This window comes from Suncus etruscus, chromosome 7 (genome assembly GCF_024139225.1).
Source record: "Suncus etruscus isolate mSunEtr1 chromosome 7, mSunEtr1.pri.cur, whole genome shotgun sequence".
Lineage (NCBI taxonomy): Eukaryota > Metazoa > Chordata > Mammalia > Eulipotyphla > Soricidae > Suncus > Suncus etruscus.
The window spans coordinates 27,889,605-27,907,159 of record NC_064854.1 but is presented as its reverse complement, the minus strand read 5'-3'; the positions used below and the strand labels follow the sequence as shown (position 1 = coordinate 27,907,159).

The 17,555-nt window shown below is 43.4% G+C and overlaps 1 protein-coding gene across 2 annotated transcripts; it reads right to left on the bottom strand.

Moving 5' to 3' along the window:
* Positions 1-15,297: 15,297 nt before the first annotated feature.
* On the bottom strand, positions 15,298-16,872 carry OTUD1 (OTU deubiquitinase 1). Of its 2 annotated transcripts, XM_049777785.1 has the most exons (2): positions 16,141-16,872; positions 15,298-16,038 (listed from the first exon to the last, which is right to left on the bottom strand). In XM_049777785.1, the coding sequence occupies exons 1-2, from the start codon at positions 16,870-16,872 to the stop codon at positions 15,322-15,324; spliced, it is 1,449 nt and encodes a 482-aa protein (XP_049633742.1). In that variant the 3' UTR covers positions 15,298-15,321. The 2 variants fall into 2 exon arrangements, with proteins under 2 accessions (XP_049633742.1, XP_049633741.1); XM_049777784.1 differs by having other exon boundaries at positions 15,298-16,872.
* Positions 16,873-17,555: the final 683 nt, after the last annotated feature.

The window sequence follows — 17,555 nt, the reverse complement described above, 5'->3', positions numbered from 1 at the left end:
TTAGTTAATATCAATGTAGTCAAAGCTGTTTTGGTGATGAAAGACTTGGTTGCTAATTGATCACTATTATCAATAAAATTTCTTGAAAGTTTAAACATAAGGTTGTTGTGTTGTGTTTTTTTTTTTAATAATCTACTTCAGAAGGTGGAGGCATTATACAGAGGTCTAATCCTACAGTCCAGCACCAGTCAGTCATAAAAAAGGATCGCCTCTTTAAGTAAGACCCAAATTGTGACTGGCTGGCTGAGTCTATTAAAAAAAAAAAAACACCGGAGAAGACTGAAGAGTTGTTGGCAGTTGGAAGATACAGTTGAAGGAGCAATCAGATTAAACAATTCTACCCCTGGCTATGACTTTTCTCCCTGATTTGGACAGACCTTTGGCTACTTTCAGCTGTATCCTTTTGTCTTACATCCTATACCTGTTCCTTTTACCTGGTCTTCAATCTGACCTTACCTTGGTCCCAAACCCATCTCTCTCCCCTCATTCTCTCTCTCCTGGCCTAGGGTTTTTGTCATAGGCCCCTGGGCTTCTCTAATAAAAAAAAGACTGAGATATTTGTCAGAGTCTTGCCTACAATCCCCCATGAACACCAGTAGCATGAGCCCATCTCCGGCAGCATGGCTCTGGTACAGAGGGAAAGTCTCTTGTTTGTTTATCATGCAGGTGATTTTGATTCACACTCTATGGACCATATATGATCCCCAAGCACTTCCAGGATTCACTTGTGAACACAGCCAGGAACAGCATTTGAACACTGCCAAGTGTGGCTTAATAACTCTCTATGTCCACCACCATCACTCCCCAAAACCCCAAAAATATCTACTTTGTGACAGTAGAGGTGCCTCCAAAAAGATAAAAATCAAAAACAGAAATGCAGATGATCCAGTTATCCCACTTCTGGATATCTGAAAAAATATATGCCACCCCATCATTATTTCCAATAGCCAGGAGCCAGATATAACCTAAGTGCCATAAACTCAGAGAATATGTGGTATATATTCAGCTAATGAATCCCACTACAATTTCTCCTTTAAGAGACAAAATCCTGCCATTTCCAACCTTGTAGACAGATCAAAAGAGTATTATGCTCATGAAATAAGCTAGATGGAGAAAGACGAACATTGTATGATTTGTAGTATACATAAAAAACAAACAGAGGAACTAAATAAAACAAAAATGACCTTCTGAGCCAGAAAAAGGATATACTTTAGAATTTAAATAAACAACCAATGCATATCGTTTTTCTAAATTTAACACCATTTTTGATCTACTAACAAAATTACTCCAAGAGTCAATGGTCAACAGTCATAGTTGAAGACAGAAGAAAAAGGGGTTGGGGTTATAGAGCCCTAGAGTATGTTCAGGGCTTAGAGTCTGATACCTGACACCACATCCCCTTCCCTAGCACTGCTGGGTATAGCTCTACTTATAGAAGATAACAGAAGATGGGGTGAGAGTGATAGCACAGAGGTAGGGTGTTTGCCTTGCACACAGCTGCCCAGGACAGGCCTGGGTTCGATCCCTAGTGTCCCATATGGTCCCCCGAGCCAGGATAAATTTCTGAGCTCACAGCCAGGAGTAACCTCCTGAGAATCACCAGGTGTGGCCCAAAAACCAACCCCCCTGCAAAAAAAAAAAAAAAAAAAAAGAACAATAACAAAAAAGAAGAGATAGATAGTATAGACATGATCTGTGAAGAGTTGACAAATCTTTGCCAGTTATTAGATGGATGATGGGCAGGTTTATTAATATGTTGATTCTATTCTAGGAGTCCTCCTTAAAGAAAACTTCATCCTCAATATGTGAAATTTTCTTCCAACAGACAAAGTGTCATGTTACAAAAATAGACTGTAGTCCCAGGAATATCAGTGACAAAGCAACTGTCTTCCAAGTACAAGGTGGTGAGTTTGATCCCAGTACCAACCCACATGTGTAAACAATCACTGAGGTTCTGATGTTTAGGATCACCAAAGTGTGTGACCCAGTGAACCCCACACCCAAAATGGTAACTTCCTGGCCATCTCAACTTATACACCAAAAAGAATGGGTAGGTAAGAAGAAAGGGATGCTAAAATCAGCAAAAGAATAAAAAGTAATTAAGAATACAGAAAAACCTTTGATTTCACTTGAACAAATCCAAAAGCAAAGCAAATAACGGGGGGGTGGGGGGGGGAAGGAGGCAAGGCATTTGCCTTGTATGAAGGTGATCTCATTTCAATCTATGGCACCACAGATGATCTCCCAAGCAAACACTTGAGCACTTCAGAGTATGGCCAAAAAAAAAAAAAAATCAAAATTAAATAACCCAGATTGCTATTTAAACTACATCTAGATACGTAAAAAGGGGTTTTGTTTGGGGGCATCAACCAATAATGATCAAGGTTACTCCTGGCTCTGCATTCAGGAATCACTTCTGCTGGTGCTCAGGGAACCAACCATATGGGATGCCAGTGAATGAACCCAGGTCAGCCTGCTGCAATGCAAAACATCCTACCCACCCACTGTACTATCTCTTCAGCCTCTATGTAAAATATTTTAAGTAAAATTACATAATTAATTCAAAAACAAAGGCATTTTCTAGAGTTGGATTTTCCTTATCTATTATTTGCTTAACAAATACTTATTTACACTGTATTAGGTGGGTGAATTACCTGAATTGAATCCAGTCATGCTTAAAGTTTCAAACTGAGCTCTTACATAGTCACACCCAGCAATGTATTTTCATATCTTACAAGAATGTCTGACCTTCAGTCTCATTTGTTTACAAGAATAGTCCAAATCTCATTCTATCGCATTCTACCCAAAATTCCACTTTCACCCCTATTATGTCATCTAGATTATCTCTCAGAGGCAAATAAAAGAGCTGTTGAGTCCTAGTTCCCAGAGATCTTTAAACTGAAAGCAAATCCACATGTTTAAATATTTTATCATAAGAAGAAAGGATCACTTAGTTCCTTCCTTAAAAAACATAATCTTTTAAATCTAAAATTGACTGACTCCAAGTATACAGAATCAGCAAATTTATGCAGAACAATAAGGTGGATTTGCATTAATGGGTTTTATTATATTGAGATTCGTAAGCACTTCATATGCTCTAATAAGTCCAGGGAATGCATAAGAGCCAGCAAAGCCAAGAACAAATGAAAAGGAAAGTTCAGGTGACTTGGTTCATAAATACCTTTGAAAAATAATTCTAATTTAAAATATTTTTATTTGAAAATAATCTGACCTAAAAAATTATCATTATTTTAAATAATTGTTAAGTGATCGCAAACATAAGAAAAAGTCTTCATTTAAAAACATTTACCTTGGGGTTAAGAGTAGTAGTATAGCAGTTGGGCATTTGCTTTACATGTGGCCAACCTAGGTTTGATCCCTGGCTTTTCATATAGTCCCCCAAGCCCACCAGGAATAATTCTTGAGCACAGAGCCAGGAACTAGGTATAGCCACTAGATATGGCCCAAAAATAACAACAACAAAATTACCTATGCATACTCCACATATTATGCAATTTTCCCTCGAGTGAATATAAGAAATAGGGAACAGAATGAGAAAATAGGTGTTAAGGAGCTTGACTTGCATGCAGCTTACCCTTATTCAACCCTCAGTACCACATAAAGTTTTCAGAACACTGCCAAAACATCCCTGAGCAAAGAGCCAATGGTAACCAACCGCATTTGCTTATATTTTTAAACAAATGGAGCCAATTGACCTGTACTGAATAAAGGAAGATAGATAAATGTCAAAAATGGAAGCTAATTTATAATTTTTAAATAAACTTATGGGAGCGGGGCCAGAGAGATAGTACAGCAGGTAGGATGTTTGCTTTGCACATAGCCCAAACTGGATTCAATTCCCATCGCCCTATATGGTCTCCAGAACCCCATCCAGAGTGAAACCAGAGTGCAGATCCAGAGTAAGCCCTGACCACAAACAGATATGGTCTGAAATCCAAGAAGAAATAAAAATAGAAATAAAATCACTTTAAAAAGTTAAGTTTTAAAATAAAATTTTAGTATCAAACATGCAATGCAGTAAAAAAGTATTTCCCTGATAAGGAAAAAATACTATTAATAAACAGTAAAAAACTATATACAAATCTAGTGATCACTACTAAAAGAGCATTTAAGTAAATATAAAATAGAAAATCAAGATTAAATCTGAAAGCAAAGCTAAACATTACTAGTCTTGTCATTCAAAAGAAAATTATAGAAACCACTAACATTCACCACATACTTAACTCTATGCTTGAGATATATGCTTTTACTATTTTTTTTTTTTGGTTTTGGGGCCACATCTGGTGATACTCCGGGGTTACTCCTGGCTATGTGCTCTGAAATCATTCCTGGCTTGGGGAGACCATATGGGATGCTGGGGGATCAAACCGTGGTCCGTCCTAGGCTAGCACGGGCAAGGCAGATGCCTTACCACTTGCGCTACCTCTCCGGCCCTTTAGTAGTATATCTAAGTGAATCTTTACAACCTTCTGAAACAAATGACAAACTATTTTTATTATATAAATATGAAGAAACAGAGTTAAAGAGGTTACCTAAATTACTCAAGGTCACCATGCTTACAGCGGTTCAGACAAGATCTGAACCCCAGCCAACTTGATTATTTTCTCTCTCAAGAGCCCAAGAATTTTGTTAGCAAGATAGGTTTATTATAGCTTCCAATGACTAAGCTCTATTACCACAAAGCCTGTGAGTTTACTTATTAACTGGACAATCTATAATTCTCAGGCAGACAGAAATTATTAAATGGGCATTTGCCTATTTTCCAGTATTTTCCTTAAATTTTCTTCTCTATTCATCATATTAGTGTAGCCTGCCCAGAGCACCGTGTCATGTAAGAGAAGTAAAAACAACTTTGACCCATGCATTGTTTCTTGGCTCTTTTTCCTTTAGGCATTACTTAGACTGCCACCCTTTTGTGATAACTGCCACAGAGTAGGCAGATACAAAACAGTGCTAATGAAATCAATAGATGATGGATTTTTATACTGATAAATCCTTGAGTAAGTCAAGGTTTTCTTCATAGCAGATGCTTTACATTTATTCTTACTAAGGATATGCTAGTGGCAGGAGGACCTCCTTCTCAACCAGTATCTTCTTTGGGTGGGTCAGGGGAACATTTGGGCGATACCCAGAGGTGCTCTGGGGCTACTCCTGGCTCTGTAGTCAGAAATGAACCCTGGCAGTACTCAGGAAATCCGATGCAGTGCCAGGGATCAAACCACAGTACCTGCCAACAGGCAAGTCAAGAGCTGTACTCCTTGTACTCTTACCAGTTCTCAACATTTTCCTGTCCGCCTTGGCTTGGTTATCTACAGAGTTGGCTCTCTGATCCTTGGGTGATGATTCTTATTAACCTTAAATCTCATCCCTAAATTCTAAATCTGAACCCTCCATGCAGCTTCTAGCCCACAAAGAAGCTGTTCATGATGTTCTCGCCCCAGATCCCCCACTTTGTTAGGGGTTGGGTGAGATTTAGTCATTTCCCATTCAAGACTTGGTAAATCAGTAAACATTAGTGAAGAGCACCCAATTTTAAACAAAATAAGACTATCTAAAACTATTTTAAAGAGAAAAAAGCAGGGGCCGGGCGGTGGCACTAAAGGTAAGGTGCCTACCTTGCCTGCACTAGCCTTGGATGGACTGCGGTTCAATCCCCCGGTGTCCCATATGGTCCCCCAAGCCAGGAGCAACTTCTGAGCGCATAGCCAGGAGTAACCCCTGAGCGTTACCGGGTGTGGCCCAAAAACCAAAAAAAAAAAAAAAAAAAAGAGAGAAAAAGAGAAAAAAGCAGGACCACATAGAAGAAAAATAAGCACAAAAGGAAGGGAGGAGTAAAACTAGTAATATAGTGAAGCAAGATCTTTAAAACCCTAAAAAGGAAAGCATTTTATATACATTGTTCTTTAAAAAGAAAAAAAAAAACAAAACAACAGCTTGTGTTGGCTGGCAGTCAGACTCTCAAGGTATTTCTGATATACTGACAAACAATTAAGAATGGAAAGGAAATGGGGAAAATGCTGCCTCTGGAAACATGGAAGGCTCCGCATCTGCGTCTGGTTAACCCGGAGCTAGTACAATGTTGAGGAACTGATAAGAAAGTTTACACTATGGCAACAGATTTCTATAACTATTCTCACTAATCTCAACTCCATTTTTACATCTTTATGATGCCAAGCAAGTTGATGCATCTTTTAACTGACCTTATTCTCAAATATTTCACTGTTAGACCTCTTAAGGATATATTAACCTTAAACCAAGATTTGGGAAAGAGTCCATTTATTTTTCATTATTTTTATTTATTTATTTATTGCCAGAAGTCATCTCCCCGTCTTCTGGTGTCAGGACATTTTCCAAGGAGAAGAAACCAGATGACAAAGTTTTAGTCAGCAATCAAGAGAAGTGAAGTAACATCTCTTCCCCTTACCAAGAACTGTGTCCCTCCCCCCATCCCACTCTCCCTAGTGTGTGACCCTATGATTGTGTCAGGGAGTGATTCTATGGAATAGAGCTGCCCTGCCAACCTGAACTGCTCCTTTGGGAATGGTTCAGAAGGAGCTAATAAGCTACTTTTATGGGACTGACTACTAGAAGTGCACTGTCTAGTCCCATAGAAACCAGTCCCTTCTAGAAAAATCTCTAAAGCTGTCTTTCTGCTAATGGTCACAATTCAGAGAAGTGCTAGCCTCTCCTAGCAACCCCTATAGGAAAAGACAATGAAAAAAAAATTCTCCAAGAGTGACTTTTATATTGAAAAGTTTTGGCAATTTTGGGCTTGATGAATAATATAGTGGTTAGGGCACTTGCCCTCTACATGCTCAAACCCTGGTTCCACCTCAGAACAGTATCTAGTCCCCCAAACAATGCCAGGAGTGATTCCTAAACACAGACCCAAGAATAAACCTTGAGCACTGCAGGGTGAGCCTGTCACCCATCCAAAAAATGTCTGACATATTTCAATAGAGTGCTTGCATAGCCCGTGAGAGAGGTCCTGGACTCAATTTTTGGCATCAATCATACAAAAAAGTTCAATGTATTTTTAAAAATGTTTTTAGTCTAGAATTCTATATAAGATATTTCGATTCCAGGTATTGTATCTGTTTCAAGCATGACTTATTTGCATGGTAAAAAGCATCACTGTTTACTGGCACTTTCCAGAGATGCCAAAGGCAGTGAAGTGACAGCAAACAAACATTTTTCTGATTCCTTTCCTCTGCACCCCTCATTCCCATGACATCACCAGCAGAGCTTATATTTCACTGCAAGAAACAAAAAGTGTGAGTGTTTCCTGTTTGTCTTTCGAGCGGAAAGCCTGATTTGAGTTTATTTTACAAATTGGCAGCACGGGCGTTACATGACACCTTGGTATAAATTCCCATCACAATGACCTCATTTGCACACCACTCTTTCTTACCTTGAAGATCCAGGCAAAGCCAGCACACTGCCCATTCCTAAAATGGTTCAGACAACTTCTAATCTAACTGGAATGTTTCGACCCACTCATTACTTCAAGTGTACATCATCGGGGACAGATCTCCGCATACTGCCAATTCTCTGAGCATAAACTCTTCCCCAAATCATTTGACTTCAAAGTATGAAATGCTGGAAGTGGGGTGGGGCTAGGAGGGGTTTGAATTTAACTACTTTAAAATATAAAATGCACATCTCTCGCTGACATTTTTTTCAAGCTGTCTTTCTCTTCTATTTGTCAGCAAATTCGAATAGGCAGGGTACATGCTGAATATACGCAGCTGTATTTGTCAACAAGAGAATTTCATTCTAGTGGAAAGGAAAGGCAAGGATAAGGAAAACTTATTTTCCACTTAGATATAAATAGCATACATACATTAAAGTATTAGGGAGATAATGTTTTTACTATTTAATTTTTTAAATGTCTTAAAGAACTGTGATTTACAAAATAATTGATAGTTGTTTTAGGCATATAATAAATATTCTAGCACCAAGTCCATGTTCCTTCCCACCACCCCACCAACTTCACCTGTCACCCTAGGCACATTTTAAAGTTTGTTGGTTGTAAATTGGGGAGATGAAACTTTAAAAGAGCAATCAGGCCAGCGAATAGGGCACTTACTTTGCACATGGCTTAGCTGGGTTTAATCTGTCACACCTAATATGGTCCTCTGAGCCCAATAGGAGCAATTCCTGAGTGCAAAGCCAGGAATAATCTCTGAGCACCAACAGGTGTGTCCCCAAACCAAAAATAAATAAATATGTACATATATATATATATATATATATATATATATATATATATATATATATATATATATATATATATATATATAGACCCAACATGAACGACCACATTTATTCTATCTTACATTTTACATGCACCAGAAGTTAGAGGTTGCCACGAAGATCTGATTTTGAATTGCCTCCCAACTAACATCGTGGTGGGCCAGAGCACTACATGCATATATGCAAGTGCATAGCCACAGTTTAGGATGTGACTCAGTGGGCAGGCACTTACTTGCATGCATGGGACCCTGGGTTTGATTCCTACACCACAAAAGAAAATAAACACACACACACACACACACACACACAAAACAATAATATAAGCAAGAAGTAAAACTACACATGCAGGAAAGAAAGACAATTGTAGATATAAGTTGTAAAGCAGCATTAAACCTTTTCAAACCTGCAGATGGGAGCCTCTCCTACATACCAGTCCACAGACCAACACTTAGAACTAAGCCTTTCTACACCTGCAGCCCTTCTACACCTACACTTATTCGCGGGCTGGTGGTTGAAGATCACTGCTGGAAAGGTATACACATAGCAGCAGAGAGGGAGCAAAATCAATGAGTAGTCAGTATATCAACTCCAGTGTTGAGGATTAAGGTAGTTTAGACCCAACTGTTCTCACTTTTGCTAATATGCCGCTGCATATATTAAGAGATCTTTTCGGTGCAAATTTGGCATTTCCAGGAAACCACCAGCCAAATAAAAAAAAAAAAAAAAAGAATAAGACAGGACATGAAAAGAAAGGAGAAAAAGGAAAGCAAAGGAAACTAAGAAAGTTCTTTGGCTGACCTAAAATTAACGCTGGAGCTTATTTGTACTAACACATCCTACCCCTGATTTGGAAGCCCATTTCCTATTATAATAATCAACTATGGGGCTAGAGTGGGGGGCAGAGATAATATCATTGGTAAGGCTATTGCCTTGCAATCCCTGTACCACATATAATTTCCTCAAGCCTTGCCAGGAGTAAGCCGGGATCACTGCTGGGTATGGCTCAAAAACAAACATCAAATTAGTCAATTCTTATGAGTATGTTTGTCAGTGTCTCTAACAATACGGGAAATCCTAACAGTGAATTAGAACTGGAAGTCTGAGAACAATCAGAATGTGGGGGAAGCAGGAAAATATAAAGACACAAAGATAAAAGTTTTGGCACAGAAATTTGGGTGCTGTTAAGAGTAAAAAGAAATTGTCAGGCTCAGCAATTGGTACAAGCATCCTGCCTTCAGCCAAAGTGACTTGGGAAGGCTAAAACCCACCATATTCTAAGGTACAAATGTACCACAGATGATGATTTCCTGAATAACAAGGTTATTCTGTGGGCCAGAGAGATAGGTCAAAAGGCTGACTGAGTACATGCTCTGCAAGTGGGTCCCTCAGTTCCAATCCACTATAGGATCCTCCCACCCTCAGCACTTCATCAGAAATAACTCCCAAGCTGCCAGGTATGTGCCAAAAGCTTTTCAAAAAGTGTTTTAGTTTTTCATAGAGGGGTATTTACATCACACCCAAAGGTACTAGCTGGGGTACCTCTGGCTCTGTGCCCAGGAATCACTTGCAGTGGAGCACAGAATATACAGTGCAGCACATTGAACTTGGGCTTCTCACTGGGCCACCTCCCAGGTCCTGGAGGTTCTACTGTAACATTTTCTTTTCTGGATTCACTTCTTAAGGCATTGATATGAAAGGTGAGACAAAGACCATTCTATTCTAATGTTCAGTTTCAAATCTATATTTCCACAATATAAAATTCAACCTTTTAAAAACTTTCAATTTTAACATAATCTTTGTGCTAATCCTAGGGGGTTTGAGTCAAATCATTTTTTACTTAATTTCAAATCCATCAACTAAATACTTACCAAAGCTCATATATGTTACACACACACACACACACTATTTTTCTTTCCTTTTCTTTTCTTTTTTGGCCACACCCAGCAGTTCTCAGGGGTTACTCCTGGCTCTGTACTCAGAAATCAATCCTGGCTTGAGGGACCATATGGAACTCCGGGGATCAAACCGGTGTCCGTCCTGGGTCAGCTGCGTGCAAGGAAAATGCCCTACCACTGTACTAACACTCCGGCCCCCCTCATATATGTCCCATCACTCACATATTTACTGAGCATTTATCATCCTGGGTACTGGCTTGGATGCAGGAATATAAGTGTTCAGTGGGGGGACATAACATTGTCTAGGTCTATTAAGTTTAGTTTGGTTTTGGCTTCTTTTTGAGGGGACACACCTGGATATCCTCAAGGCTTAGTCCTGTCTCTGCTCTGTGCTCAAGGTAAGGCACTCCTGGCAGGGATGGGAGACCATATGAGGTGGCAGGAATTGAATCCAGATCTGTGCAAGTACCTTATCTACTACTATGGCTCCACCTTTAAGTTTAGTATCTTTGGGGGATAAAATTGAAATGTCACCTCATTTCTCAGTTCCTCTTTGAGATAGCTATATTCCAAGGGAGACAGATATAAATGTCTATATATAAAACAAACATATATTTATATATAGTATAAAGTGAACTTAGTATCTCATGTGACAACTGCGAAATGTGAACATATAACACATTTGACGTATATGCTCTTGAATTTATCCAGTTAAAACCTATGTTTCTTCTCCTCTGCTTTCCCCTCCAAACGAGCACACTGAATACCAAGATAAAATCCAAAACTTAACTTTCTCATCAGATGATAAAAGTTAATGAAAGAAAGGACTGGGAAGATAGTACAGAAAATAGGGCATTTGCCTTGAAACCAGTAAGACAGATTCAATCCTTGGCATTCTATATGGTTCCCAGAACATCACCAGTAATAATTTCTAAGAAAAGAGGCAGGAGTAAAGACTGAGTGTTGTTCAGTGTGGACCCAAAACAACAACAAAATTAATGAAAGATTCTAGCCAGAAAAAAAAAAGATAAGGGTAGAATAGTACAGCTGCCCTTACTAAGCATTTGCCTTGCACAAGGCTGTCTGTGGATTCTATCCTTGACCTCCCTCACCACCACCCAATCTGGTACCCAGTTCCAGACAGGAGTAATCCCTGAGCAAAGCAGTCTATAATAAACCTTATACACAGCCAGGTGTGGCTCAAAAAGAAAATGATGAAAAATATTTTTTCCATCCTGGATATAAAAAAGCACTAAAACCTAGGAACATCCACAAAAGCCAGGCTTATCAATTCTGTTGTTTAAGGGATCATACATCATTTTGTCCCCCCTAGAAGATGTCATTTAGGAGTAAAGGCGCTTTATCTTATGAAAATTATGTCAATGAGCATATGGGGCATAAGTATAAAAAGAAAATTAAAGCATCCCATATATGTGTCCTTATGCTACTTACAAGAGGTGTTTATTACTTAGTCCAATTAGAATGAGTACATTTGATCTAGGAGAGATAAAATAAATGTAAAAAAAAGAAAAATATATATACGGGTTTAGAGATAGTCTAGTAGAAAGAGAACTTGCCTTGAACAGCTGACTGGAGTTCTATCTCCAGCACCACATATGGCTCCCCAAGCATCTCCAGGAGTGATTCCCTGAACATTCAGGAGTATATCCCAAACACTGCTGAATACAGCCCCCCAAGCAAAGAACAAAAGGCTGAAACATTTAGGTTTTTGCCAAAATGTTTAAACACTAGACCATTTAACATTTTAATAAACTAGTAATCCAAAAAAGTCACAATAGTTATATCAAAGTCCTCCATCTATGTACTTAAATTTTTTTGTGATCACATGCAGTGGTGGTTGTAAATTGCTCCTGTCGAATCACTTGGAGGCCAAGATGATTCGGGGCAATACCAGGTCTCCAGCATGCAAAATTTACACTAGCCCTTTGAGCTATACTTCTAGCCCTTTATATGATTTTCATACTGTCTCAACTGAGTGCACATACTAGTTGAATTTAGTTATAGATTTTTATCTTCCCTCATCATGGTTTATGAGGTAGGGAGTAAAAGATAAGGAACTTGCACTCAGTGAACATTTTCCTGAGTTTTGAACCCATTAGAATATTTCAAGGAAATTACCTATTTAATACATTTGTAAAATTAAAAGTTGAGTCACAATTCCATCCCTTTAACTGTTGAAGTCTTCAGTGATCCAGGACTGCTACTAATATATATAAAAGTGTATGGCAATAGAGAACACTGAACGGGAAGGTGTGGCCTCATTATGAAATGTGGGGGATTTGTGGAGGATTGGCGGGATTTGGGCAACACCCTACTGGTGCACATTGTCAGGGAAGAAGACAACCATGCATAGCTAAGGATCGTGCTCTTTCCAGGTCCCTAAAACATTTCTTTAAAATGAATAACTGAAGCCTGAGTGATAGTACTATGGATACTTGCCTTGCACAAAACACACACACACAGCCAACCCAGCTTTGATTCCTGGCACTCAAACACCACCAGGGATAAGCCCTGAGCTCTACACCCCAAAGCCAAAATAAATAGACCACATAAAACAACAAAAAATTAAGCCATAGAAAGATGGAAAAGCCCTAAACAAACCTGAGGGCAAGTCTTAGAATCCAGCAATTGAATCAATCCAGTATTGAAAAGCATCCTCCTGTAGGCCTGATAGCACAGCAAGTGGGGCATTTGCCTAGTATGTGGCAGACCCAACTTCAATCTCCTGCACCCCATATGGTCACCAGAGTCTACCAGGATTAATTTCTGAGAGCAGAACCAGGAGTAAACCCCCCTGAGCACTGCGAGCCAAACAGTGCCCCCCCCCAAAAAAAAAATCTTCCCTTATGAAAATCAAGGACTTACGTTCGTTCAGTATTTGAAAAGGAAAAATAGAAGCCCACAAAAGGAACCTATTTTAAATATATGCTTTTTAGGAGTTGAAAATTATTAACTTCTTGTGTAAATTTAGCACCTCCAAATAATACAGTTCTAACGATGCAACAAAGGGGAGGACTTTGCTTTAGTTAGGACAACATATATCAAAGAATATTTTCTGTCAAAGCCAGGAAACAAATCTGATTCTTACTTAAAAACCAGAGGTGTGTGTGTGTGGGGCCGGAGAGATAGCATGGAGGTAAGGCGTTTGCCTTTCATGCAGAAGGTCATCGGTTCGAATCCCGGCGTCCCATATGGTCCCCCGTGCCTGCCAGGAGCAATTTCTGAGCATGGAGCCAGGAGTAACCCCTGAGCACTGCCGGGTGTGACCCAAAAACCACAAAAACAAAACAAACAAACAAACAAAAAAAAAAAGAGGTGTATATTAGTTAATATTGAAACCTTTGTCTTTCCCTGGTAACTAATCAATGGCAGCCTCCCAAAAAAGTTAATAAAACCTTGTGTCTGACATCTAGACAAAACAGGGAAATAAAAAATGTATACTTGTTTACTACAATTAAACATCAGCCAGTACTACTCAATATGCAAGGGCATTTCTCAAATAAATATGATGAACACCTCTTAAAGTTCTCTTGGTCAGATGCTTCAGTTAGTCAGTAACCCATTAAAATCTATGCTAGAGTGACTGGGGGCAGCATCATCGGGCAATGCTGATTAATACAATACTAGCACTCCCCTGCTCAGCAGCTAATTTGTTACAGGAAAGAATAATTAGAAAAGGTAAAAGCAATTTCTTGAATTTCTGTCTTTAATGCTTATCACACTTATCCCTTTAAATTACTAACAATTATCTTCTCCTGTTCATAATAGAACTTAAACCTCATTTTCTGACATCTATACACATCTTAAAAAAAAGACCTGTGTACATACAAAGATTCCTACAGATGTCACCTTAGAATTTAAAAACCATTTTAGTCAAAAAGACTTTGAAAAAGTATCCATTTATTCATTCATTCCATCAGCTGACAACTGCTCTATTGTACAAATACAGTATTGTACCAAAAAAAATCACAACATATTACAAAATAAAAAAGTACAAACTGCATTACTTTAATAAATATGACTAAAAGTAGTTAAAGTGGAAATGAGACATGATTTTAGATTGGAAACATTGTTTGACCCAGCAAACCATACAAGCTCTGTTTACAGATATTTATTTTTTACATAGGTAGGGCAATCCTAGTTTGCCTTTTGAGAGAATTTAAAAGAAAAAAAAATATTAAGTATTCTCCCACTGTGAAATAACTGCCAAGGTTGATCTGAGGCATTTATGCTATCAGTTTTAAAGTCTCTCAGTTTAATCCAAGCAGCTATATAAAGCAGGAGGCTAATACCTTATCACAAAATTTCATACTATGCTAAAATTCATTTAGAACAAAATGAAAGATTTAAATTAAAAAACCACTGAGAGCACCAGGCAATTGAAACAGTAACCAAAGAGAAATCATTCTGCCATTAGCAAATCATCAGACTTTCATTCAAGTAAGAACTGGTACTACCCAGAAAGAAGGAGATCCTGCCCGCAATCTTCCTTTAGAGTGTTTCCATTCTAAAAGAGCGATCATTTCTAGGAAAATAGTGATATCCAAAACAAGTTGCATCAAAAAGGAATGGGCCTAACCAACTAGCTACATGGACTCATCAAAAATCCACTTGATGAAATAATGGTCTACCGTGTTCTAATGCAACAACATAATCGCTAAATCACAAACTCTGTTCCAAGGAACAATAAATTTTTTTTTTCATTTTAAAGCACTTCTCTGGATATAGGCCGAAAAGCTGTTTGTACATGTGATAAGTGAACATACATCGGTATTTTCTTTTCCTTAAAAAAACGTTGTGCAAAAATACAATTTTATAGAAAATAGATTACCAGGAATGAGCCCGTTTACACTGTGAGAAATCAGCTTGCAAATGAATAGCGCGAACTTTTTATACAAGCAAATTATAAATAGCAGTAGGATCACCCGAAGCTCTCAGGAGCCACATCACTGAGGTGCCCGGCAACCTTTTCAAGCTCTCCGGGAGGGACACATTCCAGAAACATGATTAAGGCATTTCCCCCTACAGCCAAGCTACTTCCAAGTTCCAAAAGTGCTATTCCGCCCTGATGCGAGGTCAGAGAAGTCCCGGTGGGGTGCCATTCCCCCCACCCACAGCCCCGATCCCCTCACGAGCAGGCGTTCTGCTCGATGTACATCTTGGAGAGGGAGATGGCCATGGACTTGGCGAGTTCCTCGTCGCGCTTCCTCTGCACCTGAGTCTGTTTGCACCAGTGCTCGTACTCGGGGTTGGGGTAGGAGTGGTCGAAGACGGCGTCATAATGTCCGTTGCTGAGCCAGCTGAGCCAGATGCTGGGCCGCAGGGCGTCCTCGGGGCCCAGGTAGTGGATCATGGTGGCCACGGTGGGGCTCTCGAGCCGGCCGCCGGTGGTGAGGTGGATGTTCACGTTCAGCATCTGCCCCATGGCCAGCAGCTCGGGGTAGCCGGCCCAGGCGCCGTCCTGCGCGGCGGCGATGAGGAACTCGCCCACGTCGCCCTCGATCAGGGGGTTGAAGTGGTCCAGGTGGTCGGCGATGTAGTGCACCGTCTGCTCGCGCAGCTCGCGGTGCAGGCTCTGGTCCCCGTACACCGTCTTGCTGACGGCGCGGTAGAGGCAGTTGCCGTCGGGAATGATGTGGAAGCGGAACTTGTGGCGCTGCCGCAGGTACTTGTCCTGCCGCTCCACCTCGGCCAGGTACAGGGCGAGCTTCTCGTCGCGCGGCGGGTCGGCGGGGCCCGGGCCGCGGGGCGCCTCGGAGGAAGAGGCGGCAGCGGCTGCGGCTGCGATGGCAGCCGCTGCCACTGCAGCCGCCGCTTCCCCGGCAGCCGGGCCCCCGGGCGTCGCCTCGGCAGCCTCGTCCAGCTCGGGCCGCCGCCGCCTTTGCTGCTGCTGCTGCTGCTGCTGCTGCTGCTGCTGCTGCTGCTGCTGCTGCAATTGCAACCGCGCCTCCTCCAAGCCGCCGGGCTCGCCGCCGCGCTCCGAGGCCCATGCGCCGCCGCCGCGGGGCTCGGGGCTCCCGGGCGGCGGCGGGGGCAGCGCGGCGGCGGCCCCGCGGTGCTTGGCGGCCGCCAGGGCCTGGCGGTGCTCGCTGAGGCGGAAGTTGCACTCCCGGGCCGCCGCGTCGGGGCCGCCTGCGGGGTCGGGGCCGCCGTCGGGCCGCAGCAGCTCGTCCAGGAGCCAGGCGGAGGAGCCGCGGCGGGGCGGCGGCGGCGGCGCGGGCGCCACGGGCAGGAGGCAGCGGCCACGCGGGGCGGCCGAGTCGGCGGCGGGCTGCAGCAGCAGCCGGTCGGCGGCGCCCAAGGCCCGCACGGTGATCTGCGCCGTGGACGTGTAGTGCGGCGGCAGCGGCGGCTTGCACGCTCCTCCGGGCAGGCCTGAGGCGGCGGCGCTGGAGGCGGCGCTGGAGGAGGCGGCGGCGGCGCCGGCGACCATGTCGAAGCAGGAGGAGAAGGCGGGCATGTCGGCGCCGCTGCTGGCGCTGGCGGCCTCGGCGGCGGGCGGGCGGCACTCACCGGTCTCGGGCTCCGGCGCGGCTCCCGGCGGCTGCAAGGAGGCGGCGGGCGAGGCGGAGACCTTGAAGGCGCTGCTGGCGGCGGCGGGCGGGGCGGCGGCTGAGGCGGCCGTGGGTCCCGGAGCCCCGGCGGGGTAGTGGGTGCAGACGCTGCTGTAGAGCTGCATGTCCCCGGCCCCGCCGCTCGGCGCCCCTTATAGGCGCGGGCTGCCAGGGGCGCCGGGACACACCCTCGTCCGTCCCTCGCGCCCGCGCTGAGCCGGCGGCCCGAGAATAGCCGTGAGCGCAGCAGCCGCGAATAGCGCCCGGGCGGGTGCGGGTGGGGGCGCGCGCCAAATTCTTGCTGCGCCACAGCGCGCCCGCGGGGAGGACGCAGGGAGGGGAGAGGACAGGACGCGCGCGTTCGGGCCCGGATCCCCGGGCCGCCGCGCCCGCTGCTCCGGGACAGTTGGAGGAGCTGCCGCGCCGCGCCTCGCCCGCCCGCCCCGCTGGAGCGCGTCCCGCCGCCGGCCCCGAGCCGAGCTGCGCGCTGACTGACGGCCGCGCGGTGGGGAGGGCTGCGGGCGGGGAAGGCGGGGCCGCCGCGCTTGTTTACCTCGGGCCGCGAGGGAGGCCGCGTCACGTGGGCGCGCTGGTATGCGCCGCTCGGCGTGGCCCGGCGCCTCATTCAATCGCGCGCGCGGTACGCCACGCCCCCTACGGCCTTAGACACGCCCTCTTTCGGCGACGTGGTGGGCGTGGCAGTGTGACGTGTGGGCGTGTCTTTGGGACGGTGTGGGCGTGTCCCGTAGGCAGTGGGCGTAGCCGAGCGGCTGACTGGCTGGTTCCTGCCTGGCGTGTTCCTCCTGGG

Excerpts from the sequence above, each read along its gene's own strand:
- OTUD1 (XM_049777784.1), bottom strand. The coding sequence starts at position 16,872 with ATGCAGCTCTACAGCAGCGTCTGCACCCACTACCCCGCCGGGGCTCCG.